This window comes from Helicoverpa armigera, chromosome 3 (genome assembly GCF_030705265.1).
Source record: "Helicoverpa armigera isolate CAAS_96S chromosome 3, ASM3070526v1, whole genome shotgun sequence".
Taxonomy (NCBI): Eukaryota; Metazoa; Arthropoda; class Insecta; order Lepidoptera; family Noctuidae; genus Helicoverpa; species Helicoverpa armigera.
Genome location: NC_087122.1, coordinates 3732609 through 3759479, shown reverse-complemented (window position 1 = coordinate 3759479; position 26871 = coordinate 3732609). Strand labels below are relative to the sequence as shown.

The following is a 26871-nucleotide window of genomic DNA, read 5'->3' as shown; positions in this document are numbered from 1 at the left end:
ATAGTTAAATTTGACCGTGTATAAATTGGAATGATGCATGTGCACGTCTAAGCTACGAATTATACTCGAGCAGTACGCAAAATTCGTGTATACTTTGAAATCACAAATTAAAAAACAGCATTACAAAATATCAGCGAGCAGTTTCCTATGGATGCGTTTTGGCTATGTACATTCTGTAAATACGCTATCGCGATAAAATGTGCGATGTCAGACAAGTAATGGACTCATTCTGTATGAACCGATGAAATATTCTGCAATACAACCTCTTTATTGGCAGTTTCTTATTATCTTGAGAAACTGCCTATTTATATCGTGACTCATGATCAATATTGCCGACTATTGCTTGATAGATAGCAAAACAGTGCATAAAAGTGAAATATAATATACTTGTGATGTGCTTTATTGTTAAGATTTATCGCAAAAATGTCCCTAAAGGCTGAAGAAATATAGCTCCCGCACCAAATCAGTACAGCCGTTCTCAACCATAAATCATGCAAATGAAAACTAGATCCAAATACAGGAAAACTTACCAAGTAAGGACTGACAGAAACCCGGCCATTATATCACCTATAAATATCATAAAAAGCATTCAGCCCACCATCTTGAAATGATGATATGTCGCGTTATCCTCAGTTTGAACTATTGTCCCCCATTTAAGGTAGGGATAGTGCCAACATGAATATATACAACTAGCAACACTTTTTCTCACCATAAAAGTAGAACATTAACATTGTAAAATATTCAAAGAAAAGTGGCTGTGTTAATATTTATGATTTCTTGCGTAGACTAACTACTAAGTGCTAGTTGGGATTTTTTGTAGGTAATCCTTTTTGATCGTAAGATAAGCCCTGGATTACTGAACAGGCTGTTGGTCTGTCTTTGCCATGTGGTAGGATTGGAGACACGTGCTGCCGCAATTAAGCTCGGCTCTGAAACTAAACCAGGCTTAGTACGTGGTAGGTTGGGTTTTTGTCAAGAAAGCTGGTGAAGTCCTGATAACTCGACAAAAGGGACATGTTGCACAAACTGATATACAAAAATGAAATGCGTCATCAATAAAAAAAAACTTTCATAATTAATGAGCATTCTGCAACAAAAAAATATTGAGCATAAATCAGCCTTGACACCTTTACACACACGGTCGGTTAGCACCATGGTAAGTTATTAATTAACTTGTGTTATGGGTGCTAACACAACTGATAAACTATTTATATATAGCTACATAGTATATACATATTATAACACCCAGACCACCGGCCAATAAGCATGCTCATCACACAAATGTCGACCGAACCGGGAATCGAACCCGAATTTGGAACATATCCTTTAATTATTATAGCTAACGAAGGGATCTCCCTGATGCTTGTAACAGAAATAAACGGCCTCACTGACCATAGACAGATAACATAACAAAGCTAATTAATAGAAAGTGTTACCATACGAGCTGTCCCGCGCTTTTTCAACATAATTAAAACGACCCGTAACACATATTTTTGAAAAAACTGTCAAGCCCCAGATGTGACCAAGGGGTTGGTTCAGTGGCGTAGCGTGGGTATCTGCCGCCCGGGGCAGTTGTCGATTTTGCCGCCCCTTCCCGTGTATTTTTTTTAACAAGTGTTACTGGCCGTTTGTCATTTTTAACCGACTTCAAAGAAAGGGACTTTTTTTTGTATCGACATTAAAAATCATCAAATGACCCTTCCCGCTGTGGGATAGCAGCGGTGAGGGAGTGTCAGACTCTTACTGACCAAAACCGTCGTGTTCCGTCGAAGGCTTTATGTTCCAGAGCCGCGGTAACTCTTTCGAACAACCCGCAGCCCTGGCAGAAGGGGGAGGTTCTCAAGTAGACTTTTCTTTTATATCTTTGTTACTTGATTTCTTGAAGGTTTTAAAATTCTTTGAGGTACGCAGGCTAGCGAAGTAGGTACCTATAAGTATATATAAAATTGAAATGTAGGTACTTATAGGTAATATATAAAAGCGGGGCTACTTTAAACTGTTTAACAAATTAATTTAATTTACGGGACTAACACTTAAACTAGTTTCCATGGAACTATACCTAAGCGTAAAATTTGGCCTTGTATCTAGGTAGGTATTGCTTATAGCATTCAAGTTTATCTAAACCAGTGGTTCTTAACCTTTTAGTCATGAGGGACCACTTTAACTAAAGTTTGTCTTGTCGGGGACCACCTCATCGGTTTACCTAAATTAGCACTCTGCTAAACGCATGTCGGCAGTTGTGTAGATAAGCAAATGCAAATAAAGAAAAGTTGCCTATGTAGTTTCCAAATGCGCGAGCGAAGCGAGCGCGAAATTTTTATCGGACTTAAACCAAATATTACGTAAAGTTTAGCCCAAACGTACTTAACTTTTTGTTTGTTGGCAGATGCAAAAATAAGGGCATATCGTTTTTGAATACGCGAGCGAAGCGAGCGCGAAATTTTTATCGGACTTAAAACAAAAATTACGTAAAATTTTGCCCAAACGTACTTAACTTTTTGTTTGTTAACAAAAGCAAAACAAGGGCTATAATATAGTTTCTGAATACGCGAGCGAAGCGAGCGCGAAATTTTTATCGGACTTAAACCAAATATTACGTAAAATTTAGCCCAAACGTACTTAACTTTTTGTTTGTTGACAAATGCTAAATTAAGTGCATACAGTTTCTGAACACGCGAGCGAAGCGAGCGCAAAATTTTAATTATTTTTTATTTAAGACTCAAAACCAAAATTACGTAAAATGTAGTGTCACGTGTGTTTTAAGTACCAAATTTTAACAATAATTAATTTTAAGTTTAAAAAGTTTCAACTTTCTTATTTAGTGTTTTGTTATTGTTAGACAGTTTTATGTAGCGGTGCAGATACTAGTTGCGATTTTTTTTTAATTGAGTAAATTTTGCCGCCCCCTAAAAGCTGCCGCCCGGGGAATGTGCCCCCCTTGCCCCCCCCACGCTACGCCACTGGGTTGGTTTTAGTATTATGGGAAAAAGTCCGATAACCACGTAATGAAATATCACACGATATATTGCCAGAGTAATAAAACGACCGTTTTATCTACGATAGCAATAACGGGGTCTGATAAAAAATAAATTACCCCAATAATCGTAATAAATTGGCAATTAGAGCTACATGACACAAAAAGAGTTCGCAGTCGGTAGGATTCGAACCTACGCTCCCAGAGGGAATCTGATTTCTAGTCAGACGCCTTAACCGCTCGGCCACGACTGCCACATGGGAGAACACGAAACTAAGCAATGTTTTTATGGACACTGTAGTATAGAAAAAAGTAATATTAATAGATTATTAAGAAAAATATTACGAAGCAAAGTTACACATTATCTTTAACAAATGCAACATAATAACTATCACTCACGAGGTGATCAGTTTCTGCTATTGTCCAGTATCGAAAAAGGCAATTGACTGTATATTGAGGCATGTAGGTACTTGAGGTAGATGACATACCTTTTCTAGTCTTTAGAAGCTCCAGGGCATGATACAGGTACCTAAGTGGGCACTGGGGTCGTATCTATGACCCCAATACCACCCAAACAATAGCACCTTCCTATTACAAAAGAATATATGTAAATAACAAAAATACCCTTGATAAAGCCTTCGATTTGTTATGAGACTTATCTAGGCCATAATATTCACTAATGCATATACTTATGTAAGACTTCGCAATTGATACAACTTCTTATTGCGTTATTGCCTTTGTAATTATTTATCTTCGCATTCAATTGATAACAAAGGAATTCGTGTACAGTTACATCGTTATCATAATAAAGCAGCCCACAATACAATTTGTTTAATCACACAGTGCTTGTAAATTCACCTTTATCTGTGATCATAAATCTTTCGTATGTGATGTACAAGGTAGTCGGAAATTTCGCCAGACACGACAGAGGCGCCGTGGCTTAGTTGGTTAAAGCGCCTGTCTAGTAAACAGGAGATCACGAGTTCGAATCTCGTCGGGGCCTTCATGTGGTACAATATTTTTTTGCTCGTGTAAAAAGTACAGTAGAAAAATCGGAATAGTATTACTCTGCTCTAAATAATCGCATCTCGGGCTATTTTAAAAGTTAGATGTTTCAGGACATAACAAAAAACTGATATTATTATTTCAGTTTTATTAGCTTGGCAAAGGTACATAAAGAACCTTGATATATTGAAATTTATTAACGGTCGCTGTTCGATATCAAATACAGCTACCTCCATATTTGTAACTAACTTCGATGAGTTTCGATTGGTAATGCCTACAAATAGGGGTGTTTTGCAAGGAGGGGTGACAAAAACGTAAATAAATATCCAGTTGTACGCTAGGTGGGGCACAGGTAATAAAACATGCTCGTTTGTGAGAAAAATGCTACAATTTGTTTCTTGAATACAAAATGGGGTGGAATAAGTGACTCACTCTCTGGGACTGACTAAATATTACAATAGGCGTTCCTGTATGGTTCGTGAACTTCAGTTTAAGATGGTCTTTGCTATGTTTTAGCTACTTACTGGCCATGGTAAAACATTAATTTTGGAGTTGATTTTATAGGTATAATGTTTGAGGGTTTTTATCAGACAAAGTTTACGTTGATCTTAATGATCATTTCTTAATTTCCAAACCAAGAAATGGATGTTTACTACTTTACCTTTTCAAAGGTAAATACATAAATATTGGAAAAATATTCAATACTTTTGGGGAATAGAAGTGGTTCATAGAGGTTGTTAAAAAGGATAGGAACAAAAACACACATAGAATATTAATCACTCATATATTCACATTTGTGTACTAGTCATAAAATATTTACACATGTACAAAATGTATTGCTGCCTCTTATAACAAGTCTGAGTATACAATGTTAGTATCAAATGTATTTGAAAAACAATTTCTGATAGAATAGTTGTAATAGTTAATTGTTTATTCAATTAATAATTATTAACGTTACAATTTCCTAGAAATTGATAATGATGTGAATACAGTCGTATTCATTATTTGTTCGTTCATTAATTACATTAAGTATGTTTGAAATAATTACAATTTAAAATGAAATCAGTATTCCAATCTGGTTGTACTTTTTTAATTAATTGTTATTTATTAAATCATAGAAATTGTATCTCTTTTTAAGTATTTTATTTATTATTTTTTATTAAGATGCAAAAGGTATCAATAGATTTAGTAACTGCAAAACGATATTCCAATTTATCGAATACAAGAATCTTTATTATAAATAGCAACACTATTAATAGAAAATCGTCACTAAAATTTAAATTTTATGGTACCAGATTAAAAACTACTTTCGTATTAAGAATCATAGACAAGGTATTGTAAGGCAGAATATTAATTTAATAGTTTATGGTTAAAATTGTTTCTAATCCAGTCTTAGTCAATAATAATAATACTCTAAACACTTATAAACGTCTTGATAAACTCTGAGGCACATTCAATATTACGTATTATACAATACAACCGCTATCGTCTATAAATATTTACAAAATTTTATCTATGCTAATATGGCAGTATCGAGGTTCAAATAATAATAATTATAATGTCAATTTTCTTTATTGAAACATGTGTTTCTCACTAAGTATCTGAGAACTGACAAGAGTATCGGTAATTGTCACATATTTATGATTTAATGACTCATAAACATTTAATTACCATAGAGTAATAACCCTCCAATCGAGCAAGTCGATAAAGTAAGTAATTTGTTTTATAAGTAGATAGCAAGTTATTACACTGTGATAATTAATTATCAGTACAGATTTTATTACATGCAAAAATAGCAGCACCAGTACCCGTAAAGGCATAGAAGTGATCCTATTTCAGCAAAATTATGCTCATAAATGTTGAATTTTTCCAATTCGACATTGCGAAGTATATTTTAGCCTATAAATATCGATTTTAGTACCGCAAGGGAGTAAGACATGTTTACATGACCTTATTTCAGAACGATACTTTCGAGACACTGGGTGAATAAATAATAAGTTTTTGTTCCAAGTTTTCGCACGTTATCGAATTAAAAATGTTCAACTTCGCTACTCGTTTATAGTCATCAAAGGGGAAAGTTTTTATCTTGGTTTTTGAAGAAACAATGGAAATACTTCTTTAACAGCAATTTTAATGTAAATAACATAAATACACAAATAAGTAGGTAATAATCGCTGCATTTGTACGGCCTATTATGATTTCTTTCTTCGCATATATTCGCATATACATCATAAGTACCGAATGAGATCATTCTAAGCTGAATATAATTGCTACATTTGGTACTTACGTTGTAGAATATACGGTATAATTGAGGTTACAAAAAAAACTACCCATAATGATACCATCTTTGGAGTAATTTGAACAATTATCAAGTAATTGTCGACATTTTGCCAAACAGCGTGGAAGAAAATGAATACCTTTGAAACCGGTAGAAAATAACGTTTTCTTGCTGAAAATCGATGTCAAAACAGTAAATCCACAGCATACCAGTACCACAAGATAAACACCAAATATGTGATAACTACGTAAACAATAACCGTCTTACCACAAAAACTTTTAAACGTCAGTTTATGCCTTGTCTAAAAAAATGTCAAATTATGACGTTGACATACGGTTCATTTTGCAGCCAAAATTTTATTAGACAAGTGTAAAACAGGGTTTAAAGTTTTTGTAGTAAGGCCCTAATAATTTACAAATCAAATAAACGCATATAAATCAGTCTCTTTAACAATTTCACTGTACACAGTCACGTAGCCACTCGCACTTCACGGTAAGGCCTCTCACGTCCTTCTATATCTCACTATAGTTGACTTTATTTAACACTTTATTGTCGTCTTTGGGATGTCTTTAAAAGTTTCTAAGGAATGGTTTACACGAATCTCGTCAGTTGCGTGTGGAAGTCCCGCAGGAATATCTGCAGTTGAGGCAACGTCGGCCGATCGTCGGGCGACATCGCCCAACAGTACGCCATCACCGCGAACCTAGGCAAACAAACACAAACATAAGAATAATGCACCAATATTTCAGTTTGGCACGTACTACGGTAATTGAGGAGAATGAACTTTACATAAACAAGCATAAACACCGACCAACTACCAAAATACTATCGAAATTGGCTGCGGCCCAGACAAGAAATTTACGTTGCGAACAAATCATACGAGAATAGTGGTGCTACTTACAATTCATCAGGGCAGTTGGCGGGCTGCTGTAATCTGTAGCCGTCTCGCAGGTAGGCGGCCACTTCGAAGGGGTCCACCTCAGCATACGGTTGATGGGCCAACGTCGTGAGCTCCCATAGCAACACGCCTAGCGCCCATACATCGGCCGCTGGGCTGAACTGTCTCTTCGTGAGAGCTTCTAGCGCCAACCACTTGATAGGCCTGTTCTCGTTGTCTCCGAGACAGTGGTAGTCAGCCGGGAACAAATCTCGTGAGAGAGCGTTGTCCGCGATCATTACTCGGAGGTTTTCGTCAACTCTGTTGAAAAAAGTGACGTTTAGAACACTGGTTTTCAGAATAGACATGAGATAGAAATATATCAGCTTTTAATCATGTAAAAAAAAACTTACATGCAATTCCTAGCAGCGATGTCTTTGTGTAAGACATGCTGAGAGTGAAGGTAAAGCAGTCCATCCAACGCATGGAGCGCCATCCTTACAACGTGTTGCGTGGTCAGGGGTGGAGGCGGAGGAGCCCCGCCCGCTGCACCTCCCACTGTAACTCCTCGACAAGCCAGGAGGAACTGCTTTAAGTTACGCCAGGTCGAGTTCCAAGGGTACAGCAGGAATGGAGCTGTCTGATCTTCGATGCTAACACCCAGAACCGACAATACTCGTTCGTGGTGAAGTCCGTACAACATGCAGCCTTCTTGAAGCAGCAGCGATACCTAAGGAACAACAATGTCATTACTAAATGAAGGTTTGCGTGTCTGCATTAGTGCAATGTATTAATATTCAGGTGAGATTAATATCTTTTACAAATTACAGAACCATAGTTACCTGCACTTGAGAAGCGTGTTCAGCAACCGTCTTGACGAGCACTTCTTGCTCCCTCGCATCTTCATCAGCGTAAGTGCCTCTGTAAACTCGTCCGAACGTTCCTTCCATCGCCACAGAGCGCAGCCTTACACGGCACCGTTGTATCGTCAGCTCTGCTATTCTTTGTTGTAAATCCCTTGCTTTTTCTTCGGCCGCTGCAGCAGGTAGCGAGGTAGGGCGGCGGTAGCTGGTGTAGCTGGCGGCAGACTTGCAAGACGAGTCTGGTAGGAAAGCGTGAGCATCTTGTTCGTCACTTCGTGCTCGACGCAATTTTCTCGCTCTAGCTCTACAAGCTGCTGCAGCGACTGCAGCGATGAGCAGCGCACCGCCAGCGCACCCAGCTCCCGCGTAGAATATGTCTGCTGATGTAGGCGCATGTGGTACACTATCCACCCTAACGGCCGGTCTCGGTGCCTCTTTAAGACATATCTTTTTTCTTCTGAATCTTAAAATAGAAGAAGAGGGACCCGTTGATACGTTCAAAAAGATAATGATGTCCACTTCATCGGCTACGGTATGCGTACAAGGCAAGTCCACTCGCCATGTTTGCGGTTCGGTCGGCACAAATCCCTCGTTAGATATGTTGACAGTCGGTGGGTGCATGGCATTATGTGGGTCCGTCACGTCCACATGTAACGTGTATGGCAACTGCAACAAAATATAATAATTCGTGACTCAAGTCAAATAAAGTTCTTATTTATATCTAAATGGGCACATTCCTAACGGAACAATCACATCAAAATATAACAGTACATGTACGCGCAATTGATGGACACGACACGCAAGGTGACCCTAAGCGGTCCATCTGCGGATCCCTAGCCAAGTCAGAAGAGATCAAATGTCGAGTGTAACCCACCGTGAGAGCACGAACATCGCTCCTTTATCGGATGAATAAACGACAGACTTTGTTACCGTTGGCCATCGACTATATTTGCATATGTAGATGTCGACTCGTTCGATGTGGTTTATGTTTCCCTTATGTGGATGACGTGAACGTATTGTGACACGCCGCGGGGAGGCATTGCGCGCAGATGTTGTTGCTCTCGAGTTGAGTTTGTTTTGAAGATAGTTATTAAATATTATGATCATGAGGCGCTCATTATCTAACTAATCATCAGGCGGCGTTACATGAATAGTTAAACAAACAGCATTTGCCGCGGGGCCTTTGCCGGCTCATCAGACATGCATCACGGAGGCAGCGGCTCGTAAGTGCCGGACCGCGAAGGTGCCACAGCGCGGACACTAATTAAATATTATCAGTCGGCAGTCGCAACGCAAAGACAATGGCGGCGGGGCGTTCATCGGCGCTAGTTAACTGGTTCCCAAATATTTGCTTTGCCTAGTCAAAGGCGCCGCTATATAAATAAGGGAGTAGCGCGGTGAACTGAGGGGGAATGGCAGATCTGATAGTGGCGGCGCACAAAGCTTGCCGAGATGTTGATAAGGAGCTAAGGGCTCGGCCGCGTGATCGCAACCGAACCATACTCAGCACTTTATTTATTTTTCAAATGCTGCAAAGTAAAGCTTTGCGCCGACATTTCGAAAGGGATTAAGTGCTATTCAGGTATGTAAATCCTAAAACATTAGCTTAAATGTAAGCGGCAAGATCAAAATGCGACTCATTTATATGAACGCTGTTACTTATAGGGTTAACATATATGCCATCAAATCCCACAGACGGCGCCATGAATACATTCAAATTGATGAAGCATCTCGTAATCTGGTGAGCGTTCGTATGACTTGCAAATAACATCCTAAACAAGCAGATGTCTTATTGACAGGTTCAGTGAACTTGTTTGCGGGTGCTTCGGATGCTACTTTTGTTGGCCGACTATTGAATATGTAAAGTGGAAGTCTCGGCGAGTCTCCCGAGTCCCGATCAAAATGCAATGCCGCTCAACTGATTTCTTTTAGTTTGCGTCGCCGTGTGTGCTGACGGCTGCGGATAAAATAAATAAATGCACATAATATTTGGTTAGAGATGCAGAGCCCAGGATACGTAGTACATAATGTAGTGGTGCGTCGTGATCAGCCAGGGGCGGCATTAGCATGAGAAGCGATGCAATTTGAATTAGAACTGTACGAGGAAAATGTAAGGAGTACTCGAGGACACTGCATAATCAATCAAAACTCGAAGCAGATGTTGAGTATAGAAACTAAAAGGAAGTTCTCCAAATTTGGGCGAGGGCTGCGCCATTTCCATAAGAATGGCTCGTTTGCGACGCCAGGCGTAAACATGAGATCCTTGTCCGAACTTGGGAGCATAAACTTTCGTCTCAAGTTGATTACTTTGTTCAACGTTGCTGACCACGTTTTCACGATAAAGCAAAAAGTCTTGTACAAAGCAATTCGCTAATTGTGTGAATAAAGAGTTGTTGACTTGGAACGTGCGATAGTCGATGATCGTGATCAATTTCGCATTCGTTCCGTGTCGCGCATTACCATAATAGTGCGATTGTTTGATCAAATCGATTGTTCGTTAAACCAACATACTATTCCTGCCGACTGGTTTAAAACTAGCTTTCGTCTACACGCTTTTTTACTTCGCTGTTGAAATTCCGATGTAATTGTTGCTAAAAACCTACGATGTTACCATGCGTTTTACGATTATGCTAGCTTTAATAACTGGCTCAGGATCAAGATTAGTTAAGGACATTCGTGACTTGTAATGGTACTTATAATATGTTATGGCTTTGCAGATAGCCTTCAATAGCAATTTACCCCCATTCCGCAAACAAACCTTTCACAAGATACGGTGAGGCAATCAGCCAACTTAGTAGGATCATCAATTGTCAATGCCTGGATTACCACTTCGCTTGTAAGTTGGCAGTGTCGTACCACACCACATGTGTTACCAGTCGAGGAGAGTTCCTCTTTCTAAGTGCCAAGAAACAGTATGAAGATTGCATATTTACCGGTTTCCTAGTAAGACTCTGCCAGGTGAAGTGCAGGTCTCCAATGGTTGCAGGCACGGGCACCACGAAGTTCAGCGCGTACTCGTTGATCTGGCCATCTCTCACGTAGAACAGCTCAGCTGTTAGACCTGGAGACAATAGAAATGGGTGTGATTAGTTTCAGAACAACAGTACGAATCGGAAGATTGTTTTGCGAAATGCATCTATGGGAAATGGTAATTATAGTAAGCGATATGTAAGGTTTAGTCTACCCTTGGAATAAAATATCAATACCATTTTATTTTATACGAATATTATTGCCATTGTTCATTCATAGAATATCAAACAAAAGTTATTAGAATGGTTTGTTATTCCCATAAATGTATTGGCTACGAGCTCTCCTATTACAATAATACGAGAAATATGACGCCAGACAGTCTGCCTACAATACTCTGAAAGCTTTTCTAAGCACTACCGAATCTATTGAGAGTTCACAACAAATCAGTTCGCGTCAATATCGAACAATTTGAGGCAAAAAGTTTTGTACGCGAGCGTACAATACGGCGGCGAGATCAAAGAGCTACCACAAAGACGCCGCGAACGACGCCCGCGCCACCTGTCCACAAATCATGAGAACCTGGTTTAGAGAAAAAAAAACGTTCATGGCCAGAACTGACTACCGAGTGGTTTTTTGTTCGCGAAATTTTGTTTGGTAAGTTCAAAGAGAAGTTTTCTGGAGTCGGGTCCTATCTCAACCTTGTGATAAGCCTGAAATATTAGGACGAGTAAAATATGAAGCACTTATTTCATATTTTATAAGTATCTTTCACAAAAAGTACGTACACTCGTATATTATTTTTACTCTTTATTATCTTTTCCGTGGAGAAGCTTTAAGTGCTCACGGGCCAAATTGGAAACTCTTGAAGCCACTTATAATAATAACAAGTGGGATTCTTGATTGTAATATTGTTAACCCATTGAGAACGCGTATTCATTTTCTTACGAAGCTCACGCGCACTGCATGTGGCGAATAATTATAATGAATTTGCTTCGAGTTATTAAAATTTACATAGATAGCTGTTATTTATTCTTAGGCAACCAATTATAAAGTAGAAGCAAAATAAAATAAATATTTTTATAAAACAATTAGAGGATTAACTACAATTTGAAATATTCATGGACGTTTTCAGGCAAAAGAATTCTTGTTTCCAAGTAAAAAACGGTACTCTGTAAAAAAGTTAATTAGCTACTGTAGTCTGAAATATGTTATATCTGTCATATCGTTGTAGCTACTACCGAATATGTACGAGCTTCCTGCGACATTCTCATTTCTCCGAAATCGTTGTTATTATACGTGTCTCGTTAAGGACCATATCATGTTCAAAGATCATTAACTTTATGATTTTTATGCTACATTTTTGGTATCAAGTTACCACTAAAGTTTATGTTGTTAACTTGTAATATCCTTGGGAATTATCGTTTGTGTGTTAAGTATCTTAAAAAACTAAGATTGAATTTTAAATGACTCATCTTAAGACAACATCGCCAATATTGGATGTTAAAACACAATAACTAACACCCACAATCGCATTAACACGAACCAATCCGTTCAAAATAAGACTCCTCCCCTTTAATGTTACAAATGCTAAATTAAATTATTAAAAACTTATTCCAGTCATTAATAATTGAAACTTGATTCTTATTTAAAAATTAAATATCAAAATAAAAAGCTTCTTGGAAACATTCCCATTTGTTCAGTGTCATAACCGTAAACAAGTTTAAATATTGTGACCGGTTCTATGTATAATGATGAGAGTGACACTGGCGGGATCCTGCAACGATTATGACAGCGGCCAGCGACGCCATGACACTATTATCATAAAATAATAAGTCCCTATCTAAACATACAAGTACCTACCTACACAGGTAAGGCATGCATGCTAATGAGATACGAAAACAGGCGTTGATGCGATCATATTAATAATTTTAACGCTCTTAATGGGTATTTGTTTATTCGTGGCGCGATAAAGGCGATTAACCGCTAACGAGTGACGATAAAGAACGATATAATTTGCATACGCACCGCGTGCGACGCTTCTCCGCGACAAATCGCAGCGACTTGCGCGAGCGCTGCGCTGCGATCAAGTTTTATCGCACCCTTGTTTACGACTGTACCTATCTACACTTTATTATGCAATATTCTTTTATTTAATTGGCTGTTTATGTTTGAGAAGAGGTAATTTATTGATTTAAACATTTTACAAGGTTTACTGGATGTTACGTTACAAAGTCCAAGATAAAAATAAAACGATAAAGATCAAAAACATTTCAACATGGTATTTTATGTAAATATCAAACAACTTATTTTTACATTCATAGTATATTCCTCATCATTTTATTCAAATTATTCAAACCCAAACGATCCTAATAATCATCATTAATAATGCATAATATTTATACGGTAATAAATTATTAATAGTTTAACAAAATGATTCGAGTCGTAATAAACAGGTTGAAGAACTTTCCAATAGAACACCTAATTTATTTTAACAAATTCAACAACCGGTGTTTCTCGCTTATCTAGTGGAGATATCTCACAAAGTTAAGCCAATACCTGAATACAGTTTTAATAGATTGTTTCCACGAAATCGAACTTCGGCTTGGTGGTTTAAGAGCAGGCGAGAGTTATCTCGAGCTTTTAAACGAGGAGTAATAAAAAATAAATACTTATGACATAAAGCTGTTCTGTTACATTCCCACATAGGTAATAAGCTGCGGGAGTGCTACCGTGCGCGGCGGCTTTGAAGCGGCGACGAAGTAAAGAACTACTTGATACGACAAATAACTAGAGATAACCGGCACCCGCCTCCACCGGCGGCGGCGCCCGCTTTTTTCTGCTTATTCGAACTAATTCCCCCACACGCTAACGGCGCTTTTAGTCTCTTATCGCGAATTCCTACAAGCCTCGCCACCGAAATACTAATAATAAAAATTAATAAAATGGCTCGCAATACGCGTGCTTCTCACTATTGGACGCATTCTACATTCGCACCTCTGAATAAAGCATTCATTACAGTCGTACAAAAACCCATTTGTGGAGAATGAAATAGAAAGAGGCACAATGGCCGCCTTGATATTTCGTATAGAAAGTTCCCCCTCGCGGAATGGATGTTAAGATTTTAGGGCACAACAGAAGCTTTATTGTGGAATTATGCGGACGAGGCGAAGAGAAAATAAAACAAATGCAAAGGTGTCGATGGAATTATAAAGGTGAGAATAGGGATGTGCAAATAGTGTTTTGTCAGGATAATGTGAGACGTATAGGATTTCTACGCATTTCATTCAAATTATATAATGCATTCAAATATATAAATATCCACGATACTTAAAAGCCCATAATCCCAACCAAAAAGTCGCCGTCGAAAATGTTAATGGCCAAAACAAGCCTTTCTAAAACAACCATAAACTATAAATCACCGTAACTCGTTTTAAATAACATATTAACTCCACATTCGATAAATTATTGATCAACAGCGGCTGCAATCCCTAATCCATTTAATAAATTAATCGATAAATATTACAAAACCGCACATCACTAGCGTAGAGTTGCGCGCCTTTATAATGCACTTCAGTCGGCGTGCGAGGGTAAGTTTCATAGGCGGGGAAAAATGTCGTCGTTTATTATTTCTCCCACACATTTGCATTATGAAGTATATTTTGTACGATAGAGGGAACGCAGTAGAGGCCGGAAAACCGCTAAATAAATAACTGTTTAACATTTTACGTTATTACCACATCCCATAACGACGTGTTGTAATAGTCGCCATAAAACACTGCCTCTAATGTGTTGAGAATAGATAGTGGACGTTAAATGAAAAACTCTTTTAAGATACAACAGAGGTAATGTCATAGATGGAGTTAACATTACTGGTGTGAAATATCGAGGATGGTTATCGGCAGCTGCTCTATAAGAAGTCATTTATGCTACCGTTTCCATTCTTAACTATTCGAATACACTTGGCAAGATATTCTCAGCATCGATAGTTTCCCCCTAATCATTGACATGTTTGTTAGTCGACATTAAATGGTTCCCGTGCAACCAATAGCCAGTTTCAATTACTCAGAGCAAAGACGCGCTAGACAGAATTAACCGATTATAAATCTGCGACACGACTGCGCGACACGAACCAAATTTGTCGCCTTAATTGTAAACAGCTATAAAATATGGGATCGAAATGCGTCTGAGATAGTCGATTTGCTCGTAAAAGACGGTCGTAATCGGTTATTTATCGATACTATATCGATGTCCGTAAAAAAGAATATGCTCTACACACATCCTGACATGGATGGTAAATGTTACGAAGAATTTTATGTATCTGTAACAATAAACTCTGATGTTCCCAGAAACGATCGTGGCTTTAATGCAGAAAAGAAATCAATATTATTATTATAAGAATATTTAACAGCTTTCGAACAGGCGGTTATAAATTGAATTTGCTTTATTTACTTTTATGTAGAAGTATTTCGGAATTTCCGCCCAAAAGTATAATACAATTATATTAAAAACAAATATAGAAAAAAGTTGCAAATCGCGTTACACTACATGGCAATTGGACCGTAGATAATTGCGTAATAGCATTTGTCGAAAAAACGTCAAACAGAAGTGTAGTCAGGTGTAAAAGTTTGAGGTTTTCGGAGTCACCGTGGCGGAAGCGAGGTGGGTAATGCGATCCGACATTGTTCGTCCGACAGCCTGGGCTTTGTCCCTAACAAGATTGGGTCGAACGTCTTGCGATCAAAGCTGATCTGCTACACAAAAGACCTGTGAAATTAAAGTCTGTTAGAACCGACCTGACGCGCGAAGCTCACTTTATTTTCATAGATCTGTGGTTAAAAAGTTCCGACAGCCTTTTGATTGCGGAATTAGTACGAACATCATTTTATTTCACGTTTGTCTGGCTGAACTTAAAAATCAGATGATACAACAAAGTGATCTAAATCATGTTCATTAATTGGCTCTTATTAACCATATGTTTTCAGATCAGAATGATATAATATATGACAAGATATGAAGATATAGCTGTAGGTTGGCATTGGCCGCTTTTAATTTACGAGGGAACTTTGTACCGTGGAAATACTGAAGCCATCCAATTTATTTAAAGGACAACTCTGTTTACGTCTGGATGGCAACATTAATAAATATTTAGCTTTTGTAGACGTTTCATTATCCAACATTAGGTAGTAAGAAATGTACATGAAAAACAAAGCACTCGAAAACACTACTCTAATTTAATAAAATAGGTACTTCTCGGTATTTTTACGTAAAAATATTATCACGAGGGAATAATAAAGTGAGCTGTGAGTTTCCTCAAAATAATCAAGGTGCAAGCTCGCCGAGGGCCGGAGATGTAGGCAACATCTCAGGAGCAGATAATGTGTGCAATAATCACCGCCATCCCTCACCGTCGCGCTGTAACATGTCCCATTTACCCCAACCTCCCCTCTCCCATTTAATTACACAGCAATGCAACAACACGTGCATTCATTAAACGAATTTATTGAATTAATCAAAACACACAACCAATTGAAATAAATTAACCAAACAATTAAACACTTCGCACATGTAATCAAAACAAATTAGTTTTATTATATCTAAAACAACTCTTTATCTACCGATCAAAGATTACGCAAACAGAAATCTGTAAAAACTTTAACAGGCATTTGTAATGAATTAATTCGAATGAAAACGACAAATTAATTGAGGTATAATCACCAATAAGTGTGATATGCGTGCCATCGCCCATATCAAGCAAATTAGCCGTGGTTTTTCTTTTATCTCAAACAAGTTCCGACGACCGGTATGATCGGTATACATTGCGAACTCGGTTTGAACGAGCAAATGTTACCAGAGATCCACATGGCTTGTAGGATTCAATAGTCGAATCTTGAAAGATCCCGCAGCGCATTGGCGCGTTGATTGATGCGCGTTTTTGCCCGCGTGCCCCTCAAACGTAATCCCGACGAATTAGTTTGACAGTCGGAATCTTTTCCTGATTTTTTGTCTGTGGAATACCACATGTTTATTGAGATTCCTCCCCTAATGATGTGCAGCGATACGGAAACCGTGTCGATTATTTACAGCTCTGTCTAATTAACTATAAGTTATTTTATATTTACATGCGGGCTACAGAACGTTGCTTATTGTACTCGAGGAGCAATTATCAAGCGTGCGTGCGTTAACGATATAATAAATAAGTGCTGCAGTAAAATAAACTTAGTGTGTTTACGATCGTAAGGGAAGTGTTGCGCCGACAGATCTACGGGCAGCAATACAGAACCCACCTGACGCTGAATTATTGCGAACACGTAAACACCATCATTACATTACCGTAAGTATGTTATTATTACACGCGCATCCTAACAATCTTGCATATGCTGAAGATGATGTGAAAAATCGCTTCTCAAAGTTTTCAAACGATTTATAACTTGAGTTCAGCAGTGAGGATTATTTTTATTTCAGAAATTCTTTATCAAAAACAGACCTACAAGATTCGCGAAAAGCCATGTTGCGTTGTCAGATGTGTGCAAATATTTTATGCCCTCACGTGCGCTCCACTACGAAGGAAATTAAGTTTAACTTAGTAATGCGTCCCTCTACTACTGCTCATGTGGTACCTATTTATAACTTTGCACCACTTTGATGAAGTCACTCCATCAAATTGTATGCAGAATGTTTACAGCACAGGTAACTACATATTACATACTTATGCCAAAAACATATTTTTTTATCATCAAAATCCTGAAGCCGAAGCAACAAGCGGCCCTAGGCCCTAGAGTTCAATCTGGTTTGTCAGAATATTTGATTCTGTTACGATCAAGATAATTCTAGACTAGTTTCATGGAAGGCAATGTACCTCACAAGAAGTCGTGCCTGCATGTTTCGTGTTCGCTCGCGGACCACAAAAACTAGATCTTCAAGCACCGCTATCGCTTCGGGAAGCAGTCTAATAACAACGCTGAAAGATTAAATTGCCTGTCTCTGCACTTCAAAATGAAACATGAAACTTGTACAAAAAAAGTCACCCATTTCACTCGGCAGCTCCAGGCAGCGCGATGTGACAAACTCCACCAAGTAAACTAGAAAAAAACTGAGCACGAACGCAGTCGTGACATGTTTGTAAATGTTCCCAGATTATAACAAACCCCTCCGCATGAATTTGTGTCTTGTATCGTTTATATTCCAATTACTAAGTCAGCCCACGTGCACGACAGTACACACAACAACGAATTTCTCGACCTTATCTATTAGATTACCACAATCCTTCCGAAGAGGTTATCGCACGGTAGCCCTGCGTTCAAAATCGATGCCTTATCGTCCGATATGATTTATTTTCGACTTATCGTCGCTTGATAAGAAATACGTGTACAAATATTCGTCGGCTACTGGAGTTTCCATATATTTGGGAAAATGACTCGCTTCGGCAGATGTGCAAACAACTGTCCAGGCCGGAGGGGCCACCGCGTTCCTGAAAACTCCCATTAGTTTGTGTCAGGGCAATTCAAATAGAAACTGTGTGCGGAGTGGAGGTGTCCAATAACAAAACACACGAACACGCTTGTCAAACAACGCTCACCAAATATTATCCGACCGCCACACTTTATTATGTCGTGGATTTGTACTAACACATCCAGTGTACGGGACAGAAGCACGACTGCGGCGACTGTTTACATTGGAACTTAGAAAGGTCATAACGCTCGCCACGACGAAAATATTACACAGAATGGGCAAATACTTTTTTGACATTTTGACGCCAACTACGCGTCTGTTATTTGTGTAGGTACGAAATAAAATTAAAAGAAGGAAAACAATACGGACAGGCAGTTTAAAAAATCGTCTGTTGAACGAAGGCTTGAAGAGAGCAGTTTGTGAAGTGCACTCGACGAGAGCCCTCTAAACGAGCGTCGACGCCAGCCAGCGTGCTTAACCTGCCCTGTTTACATCCGACGAACACCTACGTATCGTATCATATACACTCGCACTTGTAAACGAAGCACGACGCTACAAATTATATTTCTCGCTAGGGACGTCGGAGAAACTGATCCGAAACCATTAAAGACACGTAATTGAACACCGGACTACATCAAATAAATTAAAGCAATCGAAAAGCCGCATACACGATCTGGAATTATCGAGTTGGCAACCGTTCAGAATATAATTTGATCGCCGCCATCGCCGTCACTGCCGTCAGTCATAATGGAAATCATAAAATTTTAAACCTCGCCCGTAAAGTAAACAATGGGCAAAAAGAGCAAAAATTATAAACGGTGGGTGTAAGCGAGCCTGCCCTCCGGTGCCCTGCCGTGCACTCGTGTTATTTCTCATCTCGACTCTTATAAAATAAAATTTTAAGTATCAAAAGCATGAAGCGGGTGGTTACGGTGTGAATTGTGGAAGAATTCCCGGTTTCAGTGAGATTCAAGAACTTACTTAGAACACACCGTCCTTTTTACATGTTACTTGTGTTTTATTTATTCTATACTGAAATTCCCACCACATTATGCTGTCAAATCGTTACTCATCATTTTATAACGAGGTATGCAGCAAGTGCATAGGATGGGGTTATTTAGCTATTTAATTACACGGTTTTCTACGCGTTCCGTCACGGGACAGTTTCCGGGCAGAGCGACAATGCTCATCGCTTCGATAACAAATTGGATGTGCCCCTCACTAACTAGCCGTGCTTGATGCTCAACAGACCAGAACAAGATAGGACAATCAACGCTAACTACAAATGATCGGTTTTATATCACTCCAGATTACCATTACGAGCGACGCGCTTGAATATTAACCAGATAGATAACCACTTGATGGATACTATACACCAGACGTGTAACTTAAGTAGCTAGTTAAATTCAAATGTGAGAATGTTTAAATATGCGTGTGATTCGAATCGAATAACAAACAAAACAAATTCAATTAATTTCCCAGCCATCGCCGCAGGATAACATCTGTTTCGAATATAAAATACACCAACACGTACCGTCTCGCATCGTCCCTTGTTCAAACCCTAATAAAAATGAGACCCACACAACTGACTTTAACAAAAAACAAACATAAAAACTCCTACATAAACGTACATCTTAAATTTTGATCTAACGACCCTGAAGGATCCATTATTAATAAATCGATGTCTAAATAAAACATACGGGCAACATAAAAATATTGAATAAAAAAGAGGATAAGATTTTTTCCAATACGAGACATTTATTAACACGGACGCGCAGTGGATCGAGATAAAACAAACATGGCGGGCGGCGCGCGCGCATATAAACATGGAGTTTATCGTGGGAGGCTGTCACAACACGCGCCCATTGGGCAGCGCTGACGCACCGGTGAAAGCTAAGGAGACACCCTGAGGTATAAGCCGAGGTGATGTTATCTCACACTTACATTTCAAGCCTACGCATCGCCTACCACGATGTCATTTTTAGTGGACACTTCTTCAGATTCCAATATTTCGATAATCATTAACCCAAATTGATAGTCATCTACTTCATGATTCAAATTAAACCTTCGGTGGTCAACAACATCAAATATTTACTCTACCAATTACCTTTATAGTTTTACTAGCTTTCGGCCTCCGTAGCAATCTAAAATTCCGTAGATTTTTTACGAAGTCTAAATTGAAAGATATTTGGAAGTACATTTCGAAATAAACACAATCTCTGGTGAGATTGAATAGATAAATAGACTACATATCCAACTATCACCGCTAGAGGAGAACCAATTAACTTCATAAATGGCCTATTCAAACGTAACAAGGTTCTAACTGGGCGGAAAAAGCAGCGCGGACGCATCGCGTTTATCAACAAAACAAAACAACAAAGAAACGAGTCGTGATCTCCATCACAGATCCATCATCGAGTGCCGGCTGCTAAGATGGATTGCCCGTATTATCCCAACAAGCACCTCCGGATAACCGACCGAGTTTCAATTGCCGACAATCTGTCCGTGTCAACTTTTCATGCAGCTTTTCAATTTTGCTTGAAAGAATAACTAGCAAGCTCGTTAGTTATCCTTAAAATCAGCACAATAACAATATACCCGTGAGTTGTATCTCAAACTTTAATTTCACGTTAAAAGTAAACTAATTACTGGATATCCGCAACAGTGAGTCCTCCAAATCACTTCTCCCTTCCTCTATCATTTAAAAAATATAAAAACTTACATCAAAAGACTTTTTGGAATCCAGTATTTTAATTAAGAGTTCTAATTAAGACTTATGAATGAGTTAATTGATATTATGACTTGGGAACGTCAAGGGGAATCCACCCGTCGCGGGAGATGTAACCATAACTTTATAATAACAGCATGCGGTGTCTATAAATCAGAATTAAGGACTTGAACTGAGGAAGATTCCGTTTTCGGCGTCGGTTTAAGTGGACTCGAAAACAAACAGGCTCCGGGCCACGCCTCTCATTCCTTTTTCAAAGCCTTCGGGCCAGTCCGAGTATTATTCCACCTGGTTGCTGCCCATTACAATTAGACGGACCTCTGTTAAGATCGCTACCGGTTCTAACGTTACCATCGAACGACACGACTTTATCTTTAACAATTTAAAGTCCTCGAGTCACGAAAACGTTGTACAAAAGGAAACAAAACTTGCGTACCTTACCACGCAAGGATGCGAACTACGATCAGTTAAAACGGTAGCTTTTGAAAAACAACAACGAGAAAAGCGAATTACAAATGAAAATAAAAGCCGGCAATCTCGCCTGTATAAAAAAGAAAAAATGCAGTAGTTTTTTAAATGATCAGGAAAAGTAAAGGTCCTACCTAACCAATCGAAGTGAACAAAAGAAAGAATAAAGTCAAGTCGTTAATGAGGGAGCATGTAGAACGAGGCAGTTGGAACAGTCTCTCGTGAATTATCTGATGTTCTTAACTCGAGCGAGCGGGTCTAATGGTAACCACCGACCCTAACAACCCAAACAAAACCGCACATTTTGGTTACAGTACCCACGGGTAAATGTGGAAGAGGTATTAGCATACTAGACAATATTAATCTTTCGCACGACTCTGCTACATGTGCGAGCTGCAAATAAAAACATGCAGTAAAAGAGAAAAGTAAACATTTCCATTCGGAATATTCTCGTAAAGATTTCCGAGTTGGAATTGAATTTGCATTTGCAAAAAGTGTGCGAGGCTTGGTGCGCCCACACCTCGGTCACATTAGCTCGCGTACTTGCATTTCTCCTACAGCCACGGCACCTCGACGTCGACCAGTAACACGAAACGTTTTTTCTTTTCAGAAAACCTTTCCATAATTTATACATAACGTATAAAGACGGTAAAAAGTTCTGCTGCGACGTAAATCCATATTGACTTTTATAGCACATTATTTGCATGGGTTTTATGAGTTTTTTTCTTCCAGGTAGAAACGTGACCGTGGAGCGGACTCGACCATTTCCCCGATCACGAGCGGTGCGATGCAATCGGACGGCAGTGGGACACTCGTACATGGTAATGTGGGCACAGCTCACGAGATCTACGATACACTCTACAGACACAATTAACCTAGCAACCCAGCATACCTCGTTAACTTTAACGTTCTTTAAATCTAACTTTTGTTTGCTGACTACTGATGGACTCGGGATAAGGATATTTGCTGTTTGTTGGGAGACAATTTTAGGTTTACTATTTTTCCAATTACAAAAACCCTGAGACACACGTTATTTTCAATTGATGTTTCTTCAGACATTACTCAGTATAACGCACATTTAAAGAACTTCATTAATATTATTAACACCACCGCAGTCTAAATCCGACAAAATTGATGTACGAGGCGAGGAAATGACGTACGGTGGTACTGCAGCCATCTTTTAAAAATCCACACGAGGCCATAACGAGTCGAGTTACGAGCGGTTAAATAAACGCAGTCTCCCATTACCGCCATTAATACGTACGATTGCCTCGAACCAACTGAGCCAGAAATAAAGTTAACCCGAACGTGAACGTAATCCTATCGAACAACATTAAGAATTAAGGAAATGAGTTTTACGAACGTACTGAATAAATAAAATACAATAAATAAATCCAAATGCTTATTTTAGTCTTCATTGAGACTTTCTTGGATATTATATTGATTCTGATTTTTCGTGGAAACACTGAAAGAACATTTTGGATCCTTAACCGTGTAATAACGTGCTGGAAATTAGAATTCAATCGTACTTTGGTTGTGAGTATGACCAACTTTGGCATGTAATAACGACCTCTGGTAACCAAATATTAGTCCACGCGCACCTCCGAACGGATTCAACTAATATTTGTACACCACAACTGCTTCCCAAACGTGTATTTTCTTATTCAACAACTTCTACCGTTCAACGCCCGCGAGTTTGTCACGATGTTTGACTAACCTGCCTTCACAAAGCACACATTAATTCCTAATAAAGAAAATTCTTAATAAGAATAATTTCTGAATGTTCAGATGATGAAACAGATAAAACCATTGAGAAACCATGCAACAAAAATAACATTTTAAACTAAAAAAATATCCAGTCACGCCGGGTGATCGAGACGACTGGGTGTTTATTTACTTTCTTAATAAAATAAACATCGGTCACAATAACCAGTTTGTGAGCCTAATGTAAATAAACTAGTGGACAATACGACAGGGTCGGTCCCCTGGGATCGGATTGACAAATTTCTGTATAGTTTATTGATTCGAAAGTGACTAGACGTTATCTAGTTGGCTGACTATAGAATCTCAAAACATTACAATAACCCTTATTCGAAGTCAGAATGTAAATTTTGGGCCATGCGGGACCTCGCAGCGGGCCCTGCGCGGCGGGAGGTCTGGCCTAACAGAAACACCATGAGTCGACCCATCTCTACGCCATGCTGCGAAACATACGAATTCACTTCGAGACATGTTAAGATTTACTGTCCAAATCAATCTATGTCATACCTTTGGTTTCTTAAAAGTTGTCCAAACAAACTAAAGGTCCAAACATACGACACATGATGAGGTTTAATTGTGATGCAAAGATAACGTTAGATGCAATTTCACGCTGTGCTTTAGAATAAGTTTTGGGTGGCCATCCCATAGATGCACATGTTTACTCATCGCAATCTCTGCAGGACTATAAACAAAAATAACGAAGGAGCCTGTCCTTCCTGCCATGAATTCAACAGAATGCTTTGTATTAGCAATAAACTGAGAATTTCATTGGAAAACATAAATCCAGGGACACTTCGGTTACCCATCGACTATAAAACGTAAGTGTGCATTCGTCAATTCTACGACGGAGGCCTATAAAATGTTATTATTTAGGAGCTCATAACTGGAAAGATTTACTGATCATAAAATAAGGTGAGGTGACCGCAGCCCCACACGAATAAGAATTCCTTTATCCATTGTTGATCCTAGGAGTCTCGAGTGTCAGTGTGCCGTTGACCAAGTCTTCATTTAGAGGCACATGATGGATATGTTCGAGTGGCGGCCATATCCGGTGCGAGCAAATTTAACTCCGAATAGCCATGTTTATTCAGGGGTGCACTGAACCATTAAAGCTCAGTTGAGTCGTAACAACGTCGACCGCGTTAAATTCTTCAATACTATCATAATGCTCAACTTTAATTGCTTTCTTACGAAGCCATAAAAATTTCAAGTGGCTGCAGTTCAATATTTACGACTCCGGTTTAAATTTAAAGCGTAAAGTTATTAAATCGAAACAATTACCACATTAGGGAACAGAACGCTCATTGTTCAGTTAAACTATTTATAGTAGGTACTATATGAGAATTAGAAGACACGATGAAATCAAAGCTATTTTAATGTCAAAACGTTTAGGGATTTATCGACACCCATAAACGATATTACAATAGACATTGTGGCAAAAAAGTTAAATACAGTCGCGACCCCATTGATTAATTTGTTTCACCATTAGAATTCTCTTCACGGCAACAAAAATGTCCCAGTGGAGGGCATCGCAGCCGAATTTTAGGGCATTATTTATGGTGTGCCATTCTCTTCAAAGGACTGTATGATTTACAGCCGGCGTACAAAAGCCGCTGCCTTATTATGACGTGCTGGCCCGTGCATTGTGCCACCATATTTATTCGTCCGATTGTGCGCGATGTTTGTTTATTTTCGGTCCTTCTCCGTAAATACTGCATTGTCACACAACTACGACACAATTGAGTGGGACCATATTTCACGGTCCTTAATAACGGCAATGTAAATTGTTGAAACTGTTTTGCCAACAAAACACATTTTGTAACTTTTGTGATCCCTGTCCAAAATTTTAAGAAAAGTAAAACATTGTAATGAAACATTGAAATCTAGTTTAAAGAGATTGGATGGTCAAACAAAATGAGTAGATGCTAGTGATCCGTGAAAGTACTTAGAGTTACCGAGCTGTTAACTAGGAAAAGAATGGTGTTCCATAATGATAGCATAGTGGTACGGTGTTTAGAACTGATTAGCACCGAGTACGGGCTAAGCGCGAGTGTACACACAGACAGAAGCTGGGAGAGACAGGTATGCGAGCTGACGCCAGGCGTGTTTGCGCCGCGCCCGTTCTCTGCGTGTGTGTGGTCTAACTATTCTATATTATAAATAACCAACAACACGAGTATTTATTTACACCCAATAGTAATGTTCTCCTGTTCAGTTACTTATCAGTTTACGTCGAACATAAGCTCCCAGCCATTAGCTAGCAAGTGTCATATTTACTTTACGATGTACAACATTAAGACATATTTTATGTGTCTTCACGCTGTCTCTGAGTGCATAAAACAATTAAGATAATGTCTCAGAGGCGCGAATATTCAAAACATTACGAAGCTTTTAGTAGCTCAGGATCCGTAGAATGAGAATGAATGCTTTGATTCGTATAATAACGTGCATAAATAAACATAATAGAACATTACATTAGACACATTTATTTGCACATTTGCTCCTGTAGCGGAGCGTGGTCGCGTGCGCCGCCTATTCAATTACGCTGCGTAACCAACAGAATTGTCACAGCATTATCCCTAATGGCACATTTTTGAGCTCCCACAAACACAAAGGAAATATAAAATACTAGTCGTGTGCCAGCACTACGGGAGTTCTAATATTTTACTGGTGGCGTCGTTGTCGCGCTGCGAGATACATCCTCCGTGAGCCATTAAAGTAGTCATTAACTATGGACGTGGGATTATGGGTCAGCGCCGGTAATCCTCGGCCCCAAAACAAACACACATCTCATCTTTAATAGTCGAACAAAAACAAAACTAAGCCGTAATGTCATTAGCTAAACGTTAACGAGTGTCCATGTCGAGTCGCTGCTATTTCGGTTTGGGCACATTCCACACGCTCTTACATATCATCCATCATGTTGGAAGAACTGTCAGGTTTTAAACTGAGCTTAAACTGGGTTCGGAGCTAGCTCGTCAGCGGTGGCAGTTGATGGACGCGTCGTGACGGCCCGTCGACGTTCGCTTACCAGCCGGAGGGACGCACACAACATCTGACCTCTCTCTATCTATGTGCAACGGTGCGTGCGCTACTGTTTTGTGCTGTATGGTAAGTAATTGTGCTAGTTGTGAGTCTAATATTAACGTCATCGAGTAGCAAAGGTATCGCGTCTGGCCGTTGCACTTCGTCTAGGAAGATACACTCTTCAGGCGCATGCTCACTGTCCTAAATCTCCGGGCCTACTCCCGAGAGTGTTCTACAGTAACAAGCATTTAAATGGATATTGACTAAAAAATACATCTTACGATTTAAAGTTATCAATAATTCGACACAATGGGATCCACAAACAAACTAAAATGAAAAGAAGCATTAACACGAAGGGTCACACAAAAACCTATGCGACACAATATGCGCTGGCGCAGCTTCGCTGATCGATCGAAGCTTTTTGTCGCGTTGACATCTCCATCCATTCGGGCAAATTGCTTAGCCGGCACA

At 39.0% G+C, this 26871-nt stretch overlaps 1 protein-coding gene and 2 non-coding genes across 3 annotated transcripts in view; 1 reads left to right on the top strand and 2 right to left on the bottom strand.

The window, feature by feature from the left end:
- Positions 1-3146: 3146 nt before the first annotated feature.
- On the bottom strand, positions 3147-3228 carry Trnas-aga (transfer RNA serine (anticodon AGA)). Its single transcript has one exon. It is a non-coding gene; the product is annotated as a tRNA-Ser (tRNA).
- A 675-nt stretch (positions 3229-3903) lies between these two features.
- Positions 3904-3977, top strand: Trnat-agu (transfer RNA threonine (anticodon AGU)). Its single transcript has one exon. It is a non-coding gene; the product is annotated as a tRNA-Thr (tRNA).
- Positions 3978-4746: 769 nt separating this feature from the next.
- LOC110383805 (tyrosine-protein kinase Drl) overlaps positions 4747-26871 on the bottom strand; it is a 29201-nt gene continuing 7076 nt past the window's right edge. The window contains exons 2-6 of the mRNA XM_021344714.3: positions 10931-11058; positions 7977-8663; positions 7548-7864; positions 7159-7455; positions 4747-6960 (exon numbers count right to left, since the gene is read on the bottom strand). Coding sequence (XP_021200389.1) covers positions 6849-6960; positions 7159-7455; positions 7548-7864; positions 7977-8663; positions 10931-11058 — 1541 coding nt within the window. The 3' untranslated portion in view covers positions 4747-6848. The remainder of the gene's footprint in view (positions 6961-7158; positions 7456-7547; positions 7865-7976; positions 8664-10930; positions 11059-26871) is intronic.